This window comes from Hyalella azteca, unplaced genomic scaffold, assembly GCF_000764305.2.
Source record: "Hyalella azteca isolate HAZT.00-mixed unplaced genomic scaffold, Hazt_2.0.2 contig9249, whole genome shotgun sequence".
Classification (NCBI taxonomy): Eukaryota; Metazoa; Arthropoda; class Malacostraca; order Amphipoda; family Hyalellidae; genus Hyalella; species Hyalella azteca.
Window position 1 is genome coordinate 14,643 of NW_025939324.1, and position 13,569 is coordinate 28,211.

At 38.4% G+C, this 13,569-nt stretch overlaps 1 protein-coding gene across 1 annotated transcript in view; it reads right to left on the reverse strand.

The window, feature by feature from the left end:
* Positions 1-13,569, reverse strand: part of LOC108666440 (integrin alpha-PS1) — a 77,649-nt gene that overhangs the window by 14,622 nt on the left and 49,458 nt on the right. Inside the window, exons 2-3 of the mRNA XM_018153317.2 lie at positions 8,013-8,140; positions 2,119-2,148 (exon numbers count right to left, since the gene is read on the reverse strand). Coding sequence (XP_018008806.1) covers positions 2,119-2,148; positions 8,013-8,140 — 158 coding nt within the window. The remainder of the gene's footprint in view (positions 1-2,118; positions 2,149-8,012; positions 8,141-13,569) is intronic.

Below are 13,569 nucleotides of genomic sequence, written 5' to 3' on the forward strand. Positions count from 1 at the left end.
TAATAGAGCATTCCAACAGCAATGAATAATATTTTCATGCACAGTTAATCTTGCTTAAGAATAAAGTTAGTACTGGTATTAATAAGATTTTTATTAACGAGCAGATGTGAGTCATGCGTTATCATATGAACAATTCACAGGCACAATACACCAGACATAAGCTGCATGTATAATTATAATACCTCATGCATGACGCCAGCTCCACACTCAAAATTATCACCTTCAAACTCCTCATTATATGAAAATTATTGAAAGTCGATTTCGAATGGTTAATGCACGTGCCCTGGCAATTAAGCATAATGGCTATCCTGACATTGTAACAATGTGCAGTGCCAGTCATCACAATGATATTGAATAATGCAGGTTAACTTTACCTCACTTAAAGCATTCTTATCACTCACCTGCCACAGGAGCGACCGCACACCCACCGGCCCAAGTGAACATTACAGGAAAATTTCTCGTATATGATGAATGAAAAAATAGAACGAATGGAAAACAAATTTTTTCTTGAACCAATCACAGCAAAAATTGAAAAATTTCCAACAGGAAAGTTAGGAGCTTGTTTTATAATATAAAAAATATATAAAAGTATGAAGTTTAAATCACATGAACAAATTGTGGCTAAGAAAATTTTGGCCGGAAGAACTGTACGAAAAGCCTCGATACAGGACGGGGTGACAAATAGAACACAACTTAGCAAAAGAGAAGATAACAAATAATCACGGCATTAACCTAAATTAGAACAATTAATAAGACAGCAAAAACAATAAACAATGAAGCAACAACAGGGCTTAATTGATCGAGGAGAATGTATGAAATGAATAAGAGATGCATCACAAAGTACGTCAGTTATCCCTTATATCTGGGACCCTATAATATCTTGGATAAGAATTATAATTTGTGATATCAAAATGGGTTCCAAAGTAAACCAATTTCTTAATAAGTTGACATTAGTTAGTTAAGGAACCTATCAATTTAATAAACTTTATCAAGATTATTATTAATACTTTTGAAAATGCAATTGGGATACCGAAGCCACAATCAGCCTCAGGAGTCAGGCTACCCCATACGTACATAGCGCAGCGTTCGAATAGAATTAGTTGTGAATGTTGGGGTGGAGAGCCTTACCTTGATTGCCTTTTTATTATTTTAAGGTTGTATTAAAAAGTCAAAATCTTGGTATGAAGAAGTAGAGTGTGTAAATTTGAATGAAGAAAATGTATGTAGTTAACTATCGAATGGACTTCGCTGTACAAGTAGACTCTTAAGAGAAGGCTTGAGACCAATAAATTAGTCAAACACGCTCGAAACAAACAGTGCAGAATCAGATTGTTACATGACTCGACCAAGTCATGGTTGAATAGGCACACATTTACTTCCATTAATATCACCTCCGTAAGAAATCGAGACGTACAGAAAAATTTTGCTTTTAATGCGGAAAAACGAGAAATTAACAATCAACTCTCAAAGATTTGTCGCAGAAAATTAAATCAATAATCGTTATAGGTTGAATATCGCCTTTAGTTTTTGCATAGAGATTTGCACGTTGCACCCGATTAGCGATTCTAAGAGCATAATGACCTTTGCAAACCTTCAGCCCCGACGTTCAAATCGACGATTTCATGCAAAGATTTAACAACTCTCTAAGTATAGGAATAAGACAAAATTCTAACTGGCATGTTACACACAAAAATGAAAACAACAAAACAAACAAAAAAAAAACGTACCGGATGTGGCAAGTGCGCACAAGCTTGCAAGTGTGTGCATCTGGACACACAGAGAATAAGGTTCTATAACAACACGAACAGCAGACACTCTATTTTAAAACTGAAATAACACAAGATAACGAATGAAGCGAAGAAAAAAATTTATAGATTTTGAAACGGACAAACTCGAACTTAAATAAAAATAGAAGTTTGTATTAACTAAAAATCAGTTAGAATGAACAAAAAAGTTAATAAAAAAATATTAATTAAAAAATCCATGTTGTTAGGAACGATTTTTCTCTGTGTACTCAAGAAGAGTCGTCTCACTCTCAAGCTTAAAGCAAAAATGCATTCAAAAGTAACATAATAACTAAAGGGAAGTCAGCGAAGACTTCACGCGTAGGCAACTTACAGAAAAAGTCGTAGAGGCCTGAATCCGGATCTGCAAGAGTGACGATACAAACAGACACGTGGTCAGTACGCCAGCACAATAAGTCTATAGTTTGGCCAGTGATTTCTAGAGTCATTCTCCCGCTGTACGTCGCAACCAGCAATTAACGGAAAAACTGGCGTCGTATTTCAGCTACTTTGAGCTAAGTAGATAATTAACGAGATGTTGAGGCCGGTAACCAGTACATGTTGCCATGCAGCTAAAACGTTACTGGAATGTTCATTCGGTATTTTAATGTTACCGATATTTGATCTAGTCAAAAACTGATGACGCTACGAGAAAATTAGCTCAAAAATTTAATTTTTATAGTTAAATGTCGTTAGAATTAAACCGTGAGTTTTTCTTTGTAAGGAAAAAAATTCAGGCTCACAAGCCAGTAACTTCTCCCGTAATTGGACGGCATTGACATACAGTGCGAAGAGGACTTGAAACGATCGAGCTAAAGAGCTCGATCTTGGATCAACATAATTATCAATTATGCCAAATTATTAATAAATGAAGCAGTTTTGGGTTACTCAATAAAAGACAGCTATTTGATACTCAAGAAAGAGTACAGGGCAAGGAGAAATGGAAAAGAAATTGAGTAAAACATCAATATATATATATATATATAAATGTAAATTAACAAATGAAATAAAGAGACAGAGTGAGGAAGGAGCTACAGTCGTCACTGGAAACGCAGAGCTTTTGCTACCTTGTAAAACATTTTACTTTTCACACTCAATAATCCCAAGGAAGGTGTTGAACTAAAACGTCTCATCAACGGATCAACTTGCGAGTGCGACGGATGCAAGTAACACAATTGTGAATGCTGAAAGATATAGCATGCATGTTTGTATTGGATGGTATTCAATATGGGTTGGTGGCCGTGTCATATTAAATATGGGGTGGGTGGCCGTGTTATATTCAATATGGGGTGGGTGGCCGTGTTATATTCAATATGGGGTGGGTGGCCGTGTTATATTCAATATGGGGCTGGTGGCCGTGTTATATTAAATATGGGGTTGGTGGCCGTGTTATATTCAATATGGGGCTGGTGGCCGTGTTATATTCAATATGGGGCTGGTGGCCGTGTTATATTAAATATGGGGCTGGTGGCCGTGTTATATTAAATATGGGGTTGGTGGCCGTGTTATATTAAATATGGGGCTGGTGGCCGTGTTATATTCAATATGGGTTGGTGGCCGTGTTTGTGTGGAATGCTTGATGGCTGCTTGTGGCATCGACATTAGGGAAATACTTAGGCTTAAGTAAACGTTCAGGATCCTGGTGGGTCAACATTTATACACCTGAGCGTGACTCCATTGATCTCTTTCAGGCACATAGCTTCTGAAAAAAAGTACTATCCTCCTCGAAAAATTAAAGGCATTTCAGCGCAGGCCAACGTTTGCTATTCTTCGGCCACCTCTACAACGTACGTTATTTTTTTTAAAACGGGAAGGGTCGAGTAATTTTTGGCTTCATGCGGTGAGCTTTTCTAGGTATTGAGACAACGTCCTTTGTGTTCGTCTGGAATAAGGAAAAGATCTGTAGAATACGTGCCATGTGAGCTACAGGAGTCCCTCCTCTGACTTGACCACACGCAATGTTAGGCCGGCGTCCAGAGAACCGCCACAGCTTTAGACACTTCGCAACGAGTGAAATGTTTGGTGGGATTGTCTTATTCTCACCGAAATGTTGTTTCAAAAGAGTCAAAGTCTTGATATCAACACCCATATTGTGTACAGAATAACAAAGGAAAATTAACAGTTTACTGTTTTTTAGTGAACTTTAAGTAAATAGACCGAAATGCTTTTGTTTGAGCATCATTATGAACTTCGGGGATGGCATGTTCATCAGCTGGTACGTTGAACTCAACTGATTGGAAGATTTCGAGTGAAAAATACTCTTTTTCACGGTAATTGCGGTCCGTAAAATCGTCAACCATTCAGCTATCAAATGATTTTGAATTATTACAGCTAGTAAATACATAGTAATAAAAATTTTTTATTTATTTTATATTTATATATTTATCTACCGATTTTATATTTAAATATTTATATTATAGTAATGAAAGTACCAATTAAATATAGGACTCGGCGCTCCTCATGATGCCAAGTCATCAGTTCCTCTGAAAGCCACTTCTGTATAACAATTGTTTCAATCCACTGATAGAAAAAAACTTTGCGCAGATAAGAAGGTTGAGCTGAAGACTTGCTTGCATCTGCCTTCGAAGTCTACGCTTTCATCGGTACGACCCCAAGTTAAAAAAAAATTATACATTTTAAAGCAAAAGCGACAACACACAACGGTTGGACCCAAAAACTCTGCGTTCACAGTGACAAAGATATAATTAAAAGGAAGAAATAATAAAACATGAACAAATAGCTATAAAAAATATTACACGGAGAGAGTGCACAGAAATTTAAAACACATATGATTGGCAAGAATTCATCACTGACAGTAAACGAAGTTCGGCAGTCAAAAGTCAAAGCGTTTAAGTGTTTGGAAGTTTGTGAACTAGCAATTATATATTCAAAAGTGGCAAGCATCATCTGCACAGTAGCAAAACCCATCAAACATATAACACGCTTTAGACGGAGAGATTTGAAACATTAGAACAGCAAACATTTCATGACTTTATGTGAGAAACAGATACATCGATGACGACATTCAGAAGTGACTCAAGCAAGTATTATGGAACAATGCTGAGAATGTTGAAGAAGACCACTGATTTAGTAAAATAAAATAACAACAACGACTAACATCAGAGTTTAAAACGCGTGGGTTAGCTATTGATAGGTTTGTGATCATGGCTGTTTCAGATGATGGTAGCCCTGGTCGAAATTGGGGGTCGAAAATAAGTCTTGGTTTGAATATTGTCCTTCAATATGAATATGACAAGAACGTTAGTAGAATGTCCGTAGAGCTTGTCAGGCAGAGTAGTTGATAACATTCAATTATGGCTTATAGTCAAGAAAGGCGAATCTTAAAAATATATATATAAATAGACAACTGAATACATCTACGTCCAGAGGATTATAGCTACGATTACAAGTCAGTCACCGCAGTCTCGCCAGTCCCAACTCAGGTGTTATTTGTGAGAACCGCACTGCAACTTGGATACTTTATATAAGTTGGAGTTTATTCTTGAAGAACACATACATATGTTGCAGACAACCACATGGACAGAAGTCGCGTGGAAGTTCGTTTATACATTCATGGTCCTGTCTATGTGTTGTTCAAGCATACATAGAGCGCGGTTGTGAGTTGGCCTTGCATTTCGGTTAGTTAAGTAGTGGTAATTAACAGCAGGGGATTACCCAACAGTTAGGTTGTAGGTTGTACTTAACAGTAAAGTAATATTTGGAAGTAAAGATAATCAAGAGAATTGAATATTTATTGTAGAGAATTTAGTACGGTAGGTGTCTTCTGCAGAAATCTATTGTTCAGTTCAGTAAATTGGTGAATCAAGATGGGAGCATATACTGTGGTGGTGATGGTGTTGACGACGCTAGTAAAGGCTGTAGTACAATGCTAGTGGTATTACATACAAGTCTACCTACATGTTGATGAGTTTCACTTACGTAAGTCATTTGTCGCAGCTATAGTCCAAAGAGAGATGTTTATTTGTACTATTGTTGTTACCTAACATAGTCACAATTGGGTGCTGCTGGGTGCACAATTCATGACAGAATTTTTCGACTCGAGGCAGAAGTTTATACAGAACATTTAGACTTGAACCTGAGATGACGGAAAAGTACATCATTTCAGCTCCTTAGGTATGCTTGATGATTAGAAACAAAATTTATTATAATAATATATGAAAATTTACTTGTACAAAGAAGACAAATAACTTCAACAATAGTTTGTGCACTCATTGCGGATCTGTTGATAATTCTATGTCTGTACTATGGAGTCCATTTAATCTTCTTTGCCACAACAGTTATACGAAGGAATATTATTCATTTCCATGAATAAATTCCTTAATTAGTAAAAAGTATGTCAAAGGTCTAATTGTCAGTCGGCAACAAAATGAAGTCTGTGAGTGGAGCTGCAGTGAGAAGGTGCTGGATTCAACAGCTGCTTGTAATAATAATCCAACGTACGACAACTGGCACTAATAGAAGAGTCAGTGAACAAGATACTAGTACAACATCTCAACGAAGGAGCACATATGTTCAAAGCAAGCTGCAGTATTGCATATGAACAGTTATATAGCAGCAACTTTCCATCAAGATATACAGATAAAAACTGTTTCATACCTAGTGTCAAAAAGCGATCGAATCGTACGTTCTAGCAAGTCATACATTGTTACCGATTGAGCTGCAGGTCCATCAGGTTGGCTTCTGCTAACAGCATCACACAAACACTCGAAACAACCTCACAAACACCAATCCCCACACAAACAACAACACCCACACAACAACACCCACACAACAACACCACACACAACAACACCCACACAAACACCAACCTCCATACACGTTTTGTAACAATTCTTCGTGAACCACTTTTACGTTTGTACCGCACGTAACCAAGGCTTCTGGATACCAATATCTTCAGGAAATTTCTACAAAATCTTTGAATGACTTGTGGAAATTCACGGAGTATGAGTAAAATAAACCTGCCTTTTATATTATGAAAAGTAAATCATTTCAGAATTAAGGAAACGTTATCTCAAAGTGTACATTCATTATCTAGCGATTCAGAGAGGGACATGTATGATTGTTTATTTAAATTGGTGAGAAGAGTAACAAGTTTTTAAAACTAAAAATTTAAAACATTGCATATTTGATTGATACATTTAAAATGTCAAAATTTCAACCATTTTTTTATTGAGCATTTAGTGCGACAACAAAGAGCAAGGAAAAAATAACTGAGCCAACATTTTCCGCAATCGCGTCGAATGAAATAAAATAATTTATTTCACGGATAAAGCCTGTGCTGCAGATCCTGCACAAACTTGAAAACACGATATTCACAAACAATACAGGAAGAGTACGAACAAAGCTACAGCCATTTACACACCCACAAACTACACCACATCAAAACCCACACATTTCCGACATGTACCTACCCACAATTAAAACAAATTTCCAGCACACAAATCCCCGTGTACAACTTTAATAAACTCGTCCTCTGCAAAGCAGTCGTTAAAATCACATCGTAAGGTCGGAGCGTGGAAAATTGACAAGAAACAGTCTAATAGTGCGAGCTTTATTCGTACAGTCGGACAAAAAAGAATGCACATTTATGATTTCGTGGCCGTGCGAGCTCCGTTCGTACAGTCAGACAGAAAAGAATGTATTTCGTGGCCGCAGTCTTGACAGTTGGTCGGCAGAGCAGGGCGTGCGGTCACAGTTTCGTCGTGATAAATACTGTTAGTTATACTCATACTTGTCCAGTGTGTCGTTGGTATCCAGGATGCGGTCTCATGACCCTCCATCAGCGCATAATGCAGGTTGGTAAAGAATTCTAGCTAACGATCGGGCGATCTAAATTCTTTAGCAAGACATGTAGTTGATCGGTGCATCATACTTTGCATGATATCAATGCAACAATATATCATTAGGAATTCCATTAATATAGATACATCAGCAACTTTAATAAACTCGTCCTCTGCAAAGCAGTCGTTAAAATCACATTGCAAGGTCGGGGCGTGGAAAATTGACCAGAAACAGTCTAATAGTGCGAGCTTTATTCGTACAGTCGTACAGGAAAAAATGCACATGTATGACTTCGTGGCCGCAGTCATAACAGTTGGTCGGCACAGTACGGCGTGCGGTCACAGTTTCGTCGTGATAAATACTGTTATTTATATTCATACTTGTCCGGTGTGTCGTTGGTATCCAGGATGCGGTCTCATGACCCACCTTTGAAGCCGTCGGTGTGGACCTGGACGCAGTCGGAGGAGTTGGACGTGAAGGGACACTTCCAGAGGGCGCCCGAGCGGTGCGTGCCAGGCTGCAGGTTGTGGTCCTTCGGAGCGCCCACAAGAAGCCTGACAAGAAAAAAAACGAGTATAATGAAAATTAATGATAACATTCAAACGTCAAGTGTTCCTATTTACGGTCATTAATAACCATAATTATTTAAAGTCGACAGATAACTTTTATTTATTTTATCCAGAGGGATGAAGGTCTGAAGAAAAAGCTCAAAATAAGTCCGACACTAAGTAATGATGTTCGATATTTATATCACAAATTCAACAGGTAGCGACAGCTGACATACACATTAACAGGTAAATTAATGTTGCTTCAAGTTTATAAAAACATAAAAACTTAAAAAATATAGACGCTTGATTATCATAAAACTCAAATGATGAAATAAAGGCCAAAAATTATAAAATAAAAAAACTTACAATTGCGCATTTTTCTAATTTCGGTCAGCTCGTTAGCGAAAGAAACTCGGGCAAAGAAAGCGGCAATCTTGCTGGCCAGTTTGGTCTCGGGAGCTAATTTGTCAGGTGGCAGAACCTACAGACCAGACGCCTGATAATGAGACTGGGGTCCTGATAATGGATGAAGCTTCAACAGCAACTTCCCGTATCACCGTAACCAAGTCGCCCCTAACGACCTGTCCGATCCTGATCGATTCCTGCTCCGATTTTATAGCGCTGCCTCCGTAAGAAATACCGTTATTGAACAAGTATTGGAATTAAATGGTTGATATTATGTGGCAATGTGGGTTACAATTGCAAGTTATCTGTAAAATAAGGGAAGCATTATAATTTTATGTAATTATTTACCGATGGTTAACCAGTAATATTCAAAAGGACGATAGTGAAATAAACAATCATGCATCAGGATGCTACTCTGAGACACAAGAGAAGTTTTTTGCCTTCCACTAACGACTTCTTGACCCAACAATGCGGATCAACCTGGTGATTTATCAACGTAACTACGTGGCAAACCATCAGCGCATAATGCAGGTTGGTAAAGAATTCTAGCTAACGATCGGGCGATCTAAATTCTTTAGCAAGACATGTAGTTGATCGGTGCATCATATTTTGCATGATATCAATACAACAATATATCATTAGGAATTCCATTAATATAGATACATCAGCAACTTTAATAAACTTTTTTATTTTCTCGGTATTTTCCGTTGTCTATAAGTGGTCCCAATCTTTAAATTTACTTCAGTATAGAGACAGCCACATCGCTCTTTCCATCATTATTTATTATGACTGACAAGTAAGACGTTCGATACTTGTGGCCAACGGTGCGTGCTCCACGCAGCACAATGCCACCGTATTCAGAAACTGAAGTTTGAAACTATAAACAACGATATATCGACGAAGATTTTGAATAGGGTAGCTGAGCATCGCAAGTCATGCCGTGGCTAAGCTCAAGTGATTTTTTAAGCGGTAAGAAGAGTTTGTTGAAGGATGGCAGGCATGCCATCAAGTGAATGGAATATTAAGAGATGCCTCAACAAACTTCACGAGCCGACACAAGCTCGATCTTTTGCGGTGCTTTCTTCGTCGTCTTACGAAAGCTTTTGTCCGCATGAAGTTCATGATAAAAAATCTAACGCTCATCGTAAGAGTCTCGGTCGACCAACAAAAGACGAACTTCTATAAGAAGCTGTAGGGAAAAACCTACTGGTGCTGATACGAAAACAGTTTTCATTACGGAATAATTACAAAGCGCTAAGAAAAACTTCAACCTTTTGATCAATTTTCTCTATATTTGGAGCAGGAAATTACCAGACTGATTTGTGAAACCTCGCCAATCAAAAACACGCATAACTCATGAAAATTACTATATTTTTAGCAGGTCTTATGACACTATGCAATTGAATTGGAAAAATACTCAACAAAATACCATAGCAAAAAATAGAATAGTATTCTTTAATTGTAGACCTAGAACTGTTAATGGATCGAGATACAATGGCATTATTTGGTGATAATAATGCAAACAAATCTAAGGTTTTCTTAGCGCACTAATCCCATACTATCCAGACGCCTATCAAATCCGTTCATGAAATTTTTCATTGACTGAGCACAGTTACTTGCATTCCACGCTGGACTGAAACATTGAGTCTAGAAATCGCTTGCTGGAAAAAATGTGAGCTGAAGACCAAATGCACATGCCACTGCAAAGAGACGATGTCAGAGCCGGGGCCGGAACTTCAAAGACCGTGAAGCTGTCAACAGCGATAAAGCCTCTCATAACCTGTCATTTTCACAGAACAAACACACTCATTTGTGATCAAGGTGCCGGAACTTCAAAGACCGTGAAGCTGTCAACAACGATAAAGCCTCTCATAACCTGTCATTTTCACAGAACAAACACACCCATTTGTGATCAAGGCACTGGGTTGCAGGTCGAGCTTTGTGCCTCAAGCAGGTACAGCGAGCGCGGCACGATGCTAAGTTCTCAATCTATATACTCTTGAAAATAAGACTCGCGTTTGAGCCTTAATTTCAACTGCCCATCCATCACCCGCCCTCAAACACGCCGAGATGTGGTTATGAAATTATTAACAGGAAAACAAAAAGCATCGATGGCCGCTATCAAGATTACACGAAACCTGCAATGCACCTCAGAATCCTCCTGTAATCGAACCGACTTTATCGCTCTTCGCTGACAACAAAACAAAAGGCCGAAACGCTCGTCCAGAAGATGAAAACGAAACCGCGACAGTTTCTCTCCGCGAGTGTGACATTTTCCATCAGATTACTGACCAAAGCCTGGGGCGAAGTGGTGTAAACGAGGATACTTGACGACCAGCGACACGTTAGCCCGAGTGATGACGGTCTCGTTTCAGAACTTGGATGCGTTAAGATATTAGTAGGCTGTAGGATATATGTGAGCAACATTAGAAGGCATTTGTTATTATACTATATAACTATATACATTTCATATAATTCCTCGCCTGTAGTACTGAATAGAGGCGATACAGATCTTAGTTAAAGCTAAGACATAACGCATCAAAGTCTCCACACCAGCTATTTAATTGATTGCCTGTACGCCTGTCAGGATTTTTATCTCCGAGTGTAATGTTAATAAAAACGATCAAACTGTCGTCAACTAAATTCATAATTAATCGTACAAAAATAACGTAACTGTAGAATTCTGCGCTTCGAGAATCACTAGCACGTTCGCTCATAGCAATCGTAAATCCCGGCACTTGGACCACAACAAGAATGAACATCATTTTAAAGTAAAATACTCGTTCTTCTCAACCGTGTTCCGACATCAACAAACTCGATTGAATTATCCTAAATTTGATCTGATGCCTTAAAATCCTTACGCACTTCAGTGGCCTCTGATCCATTAAGATAAGCCTACAAATGCCATCAGATTCGGCAAAGGTAGCCTCAAATTACGATCGAACAGAGCAGTTTTCCGTCAAACTCTAACACATTAAATAAAGAGCAATGATGGCCCTAGTTGCTGGCACTGAACTTAGAATCGTCCACGAGGAGACGTCGAACAATTTCAATTGAAATAAATTTTAATCCGAGGATGAACCTGGAACACCGTTGCTGGAAACTTATTCTTATAACGTATATTTTCTGTCCTAATTCGCTGAAAATATAAATTACAGAAATTTCAGTATAAAATAATTTCTGAAATCATATCTAATTGTACAAATTTAAGAAAAATAAAATTCATGAAAAAAATTCTTATGAAAATTGGCAATGTTAGAAAATTTGAACATAAATCCTAATCACGGTGCCTCTTTGACGCACCAAAGTCACCTCTTTGGTGACTTTGAAGGTCACCACAAATTCTCAGTTCAACATTCTTTCACGTAAAGACTCAAGGCGCAAAAAAGAAATCGTCCGCAAGACAAATCCAGAAGAAAGTTTTAAAAATTATGAGGAGGTAACATTTTATCACAAAAATTACGGTACTGAAGCTCTATATTCACGATGAAGGCTCGGGTTATTTATCATGAGGAGGTAACATTTTATCACAAAAGTTACGGCACTGAAGGTCTAGATTCACGAAGGCTCGGGTTAAATATTATGAGGAAGTAACATTTTATCACAAAATTACGGCTCTGAAGGTCTATATTCACGATGAAGGCTCGGGTTAAATATTATGAGTAGGTAACATTTTATCACAAAAGTTACGGCACTGAAGCTCTATATTCGCGATGAAGGCTCGGAAGTCTGCAGTGTTCTCCTTCAAACAAGAGTTGCTGATATAAACACAGCTGACAGCATCGCCAATAATTATCGATGAAGGCTCGGAAGTCTGCAGTGTTCTCCTTCAAACAAGAGTTGCTGCTGATATAAACAGCTGACAGCATCGCCAATAATTAAAGCTTTAGCTCGCTGGCTCACTGACAGTTTCCGTAACGAATTGTACCCATTTTCTCTCGAGCCCTATTACCTTTCAAATTTTATTTGCAAGAGAAAGTCGGTTGCCTGTCAATGCACACTGATATTTAGGCTTTATTATTTACACGGAGCTGGCGTTCAGGGCACAGCGTGCGGTGCGATGTGTCAGCGACTCAGGTGTTAGGGTGTATTTATAGCCAGTCATGCTCGTTGTTTACATACGCGTGGTTTGAATTGTAAACTGTATAAAATAAAGTCTGTAGAGCCTAACTCCGTCAATAAAGTCTATAGAACCTAAACTTGACTTGTGATGCGAATCGTTGCACGGGTTTATAGTTCCATGAGTGAAGAGAATCTGGACCTGAGAGCTGGAGCTGGAGGCTCTCGATTGAACACGCACTATTTCTGCACGTATGCGCATGGAAAAAGATTTGAATGCACTCACTATAACATTTACAGATCTAATAAATTAATTTACTCAGAAGCTAATTTCACAGGGATAGAAATACAGATAACCAAAGTCCCAACTGCATTTAACAATATCAGTAAAAAGAAAAATGAACCAGACGCGCAAATCTAAAGATGTTTACACAAGTTTACAAAGATAAAAAAATAAATTTAAATTATTTTAAGGAGAAGAAAATGATGAGCGGTCAAGTGTCGGCCACCGGTGACGCGGCTGTAATATTCAAGAAGGCTGCATGCCGCGTATCGCGTGCTCGTATCAGTTGAAGCCACGTGGTCAAGCACGTGGCAAGGCGCGTGCAGGCTCTGGCTTTCCCTCAATTTACCTCTCAGCTCTCACACACTTGACGCTGGCAGCGGCTCAATGCGCGCAAGAAAGCCTGATTGTCTGTTCCGTCAGTAAGATAACGGAAACTGGGAACAACGAAGTACTGCACCTGAATATTAATCTGAATTAATTCGCGATATCTGAAGTAGTAACGAATGCTATGGTGATGTTTTGGACAAATTTTATTTAAACAGGCATATACAGGGAGATGCTCTAGGAGAAAGCTGAACACTTGCACTCCTTAAACAAATATCTAGATTACGTAATTGAGTGGGGATAAGATAAACGGAATTAATCTGGTATCGGAATTACGGGTGAAGTATACTGTTTTTGTATG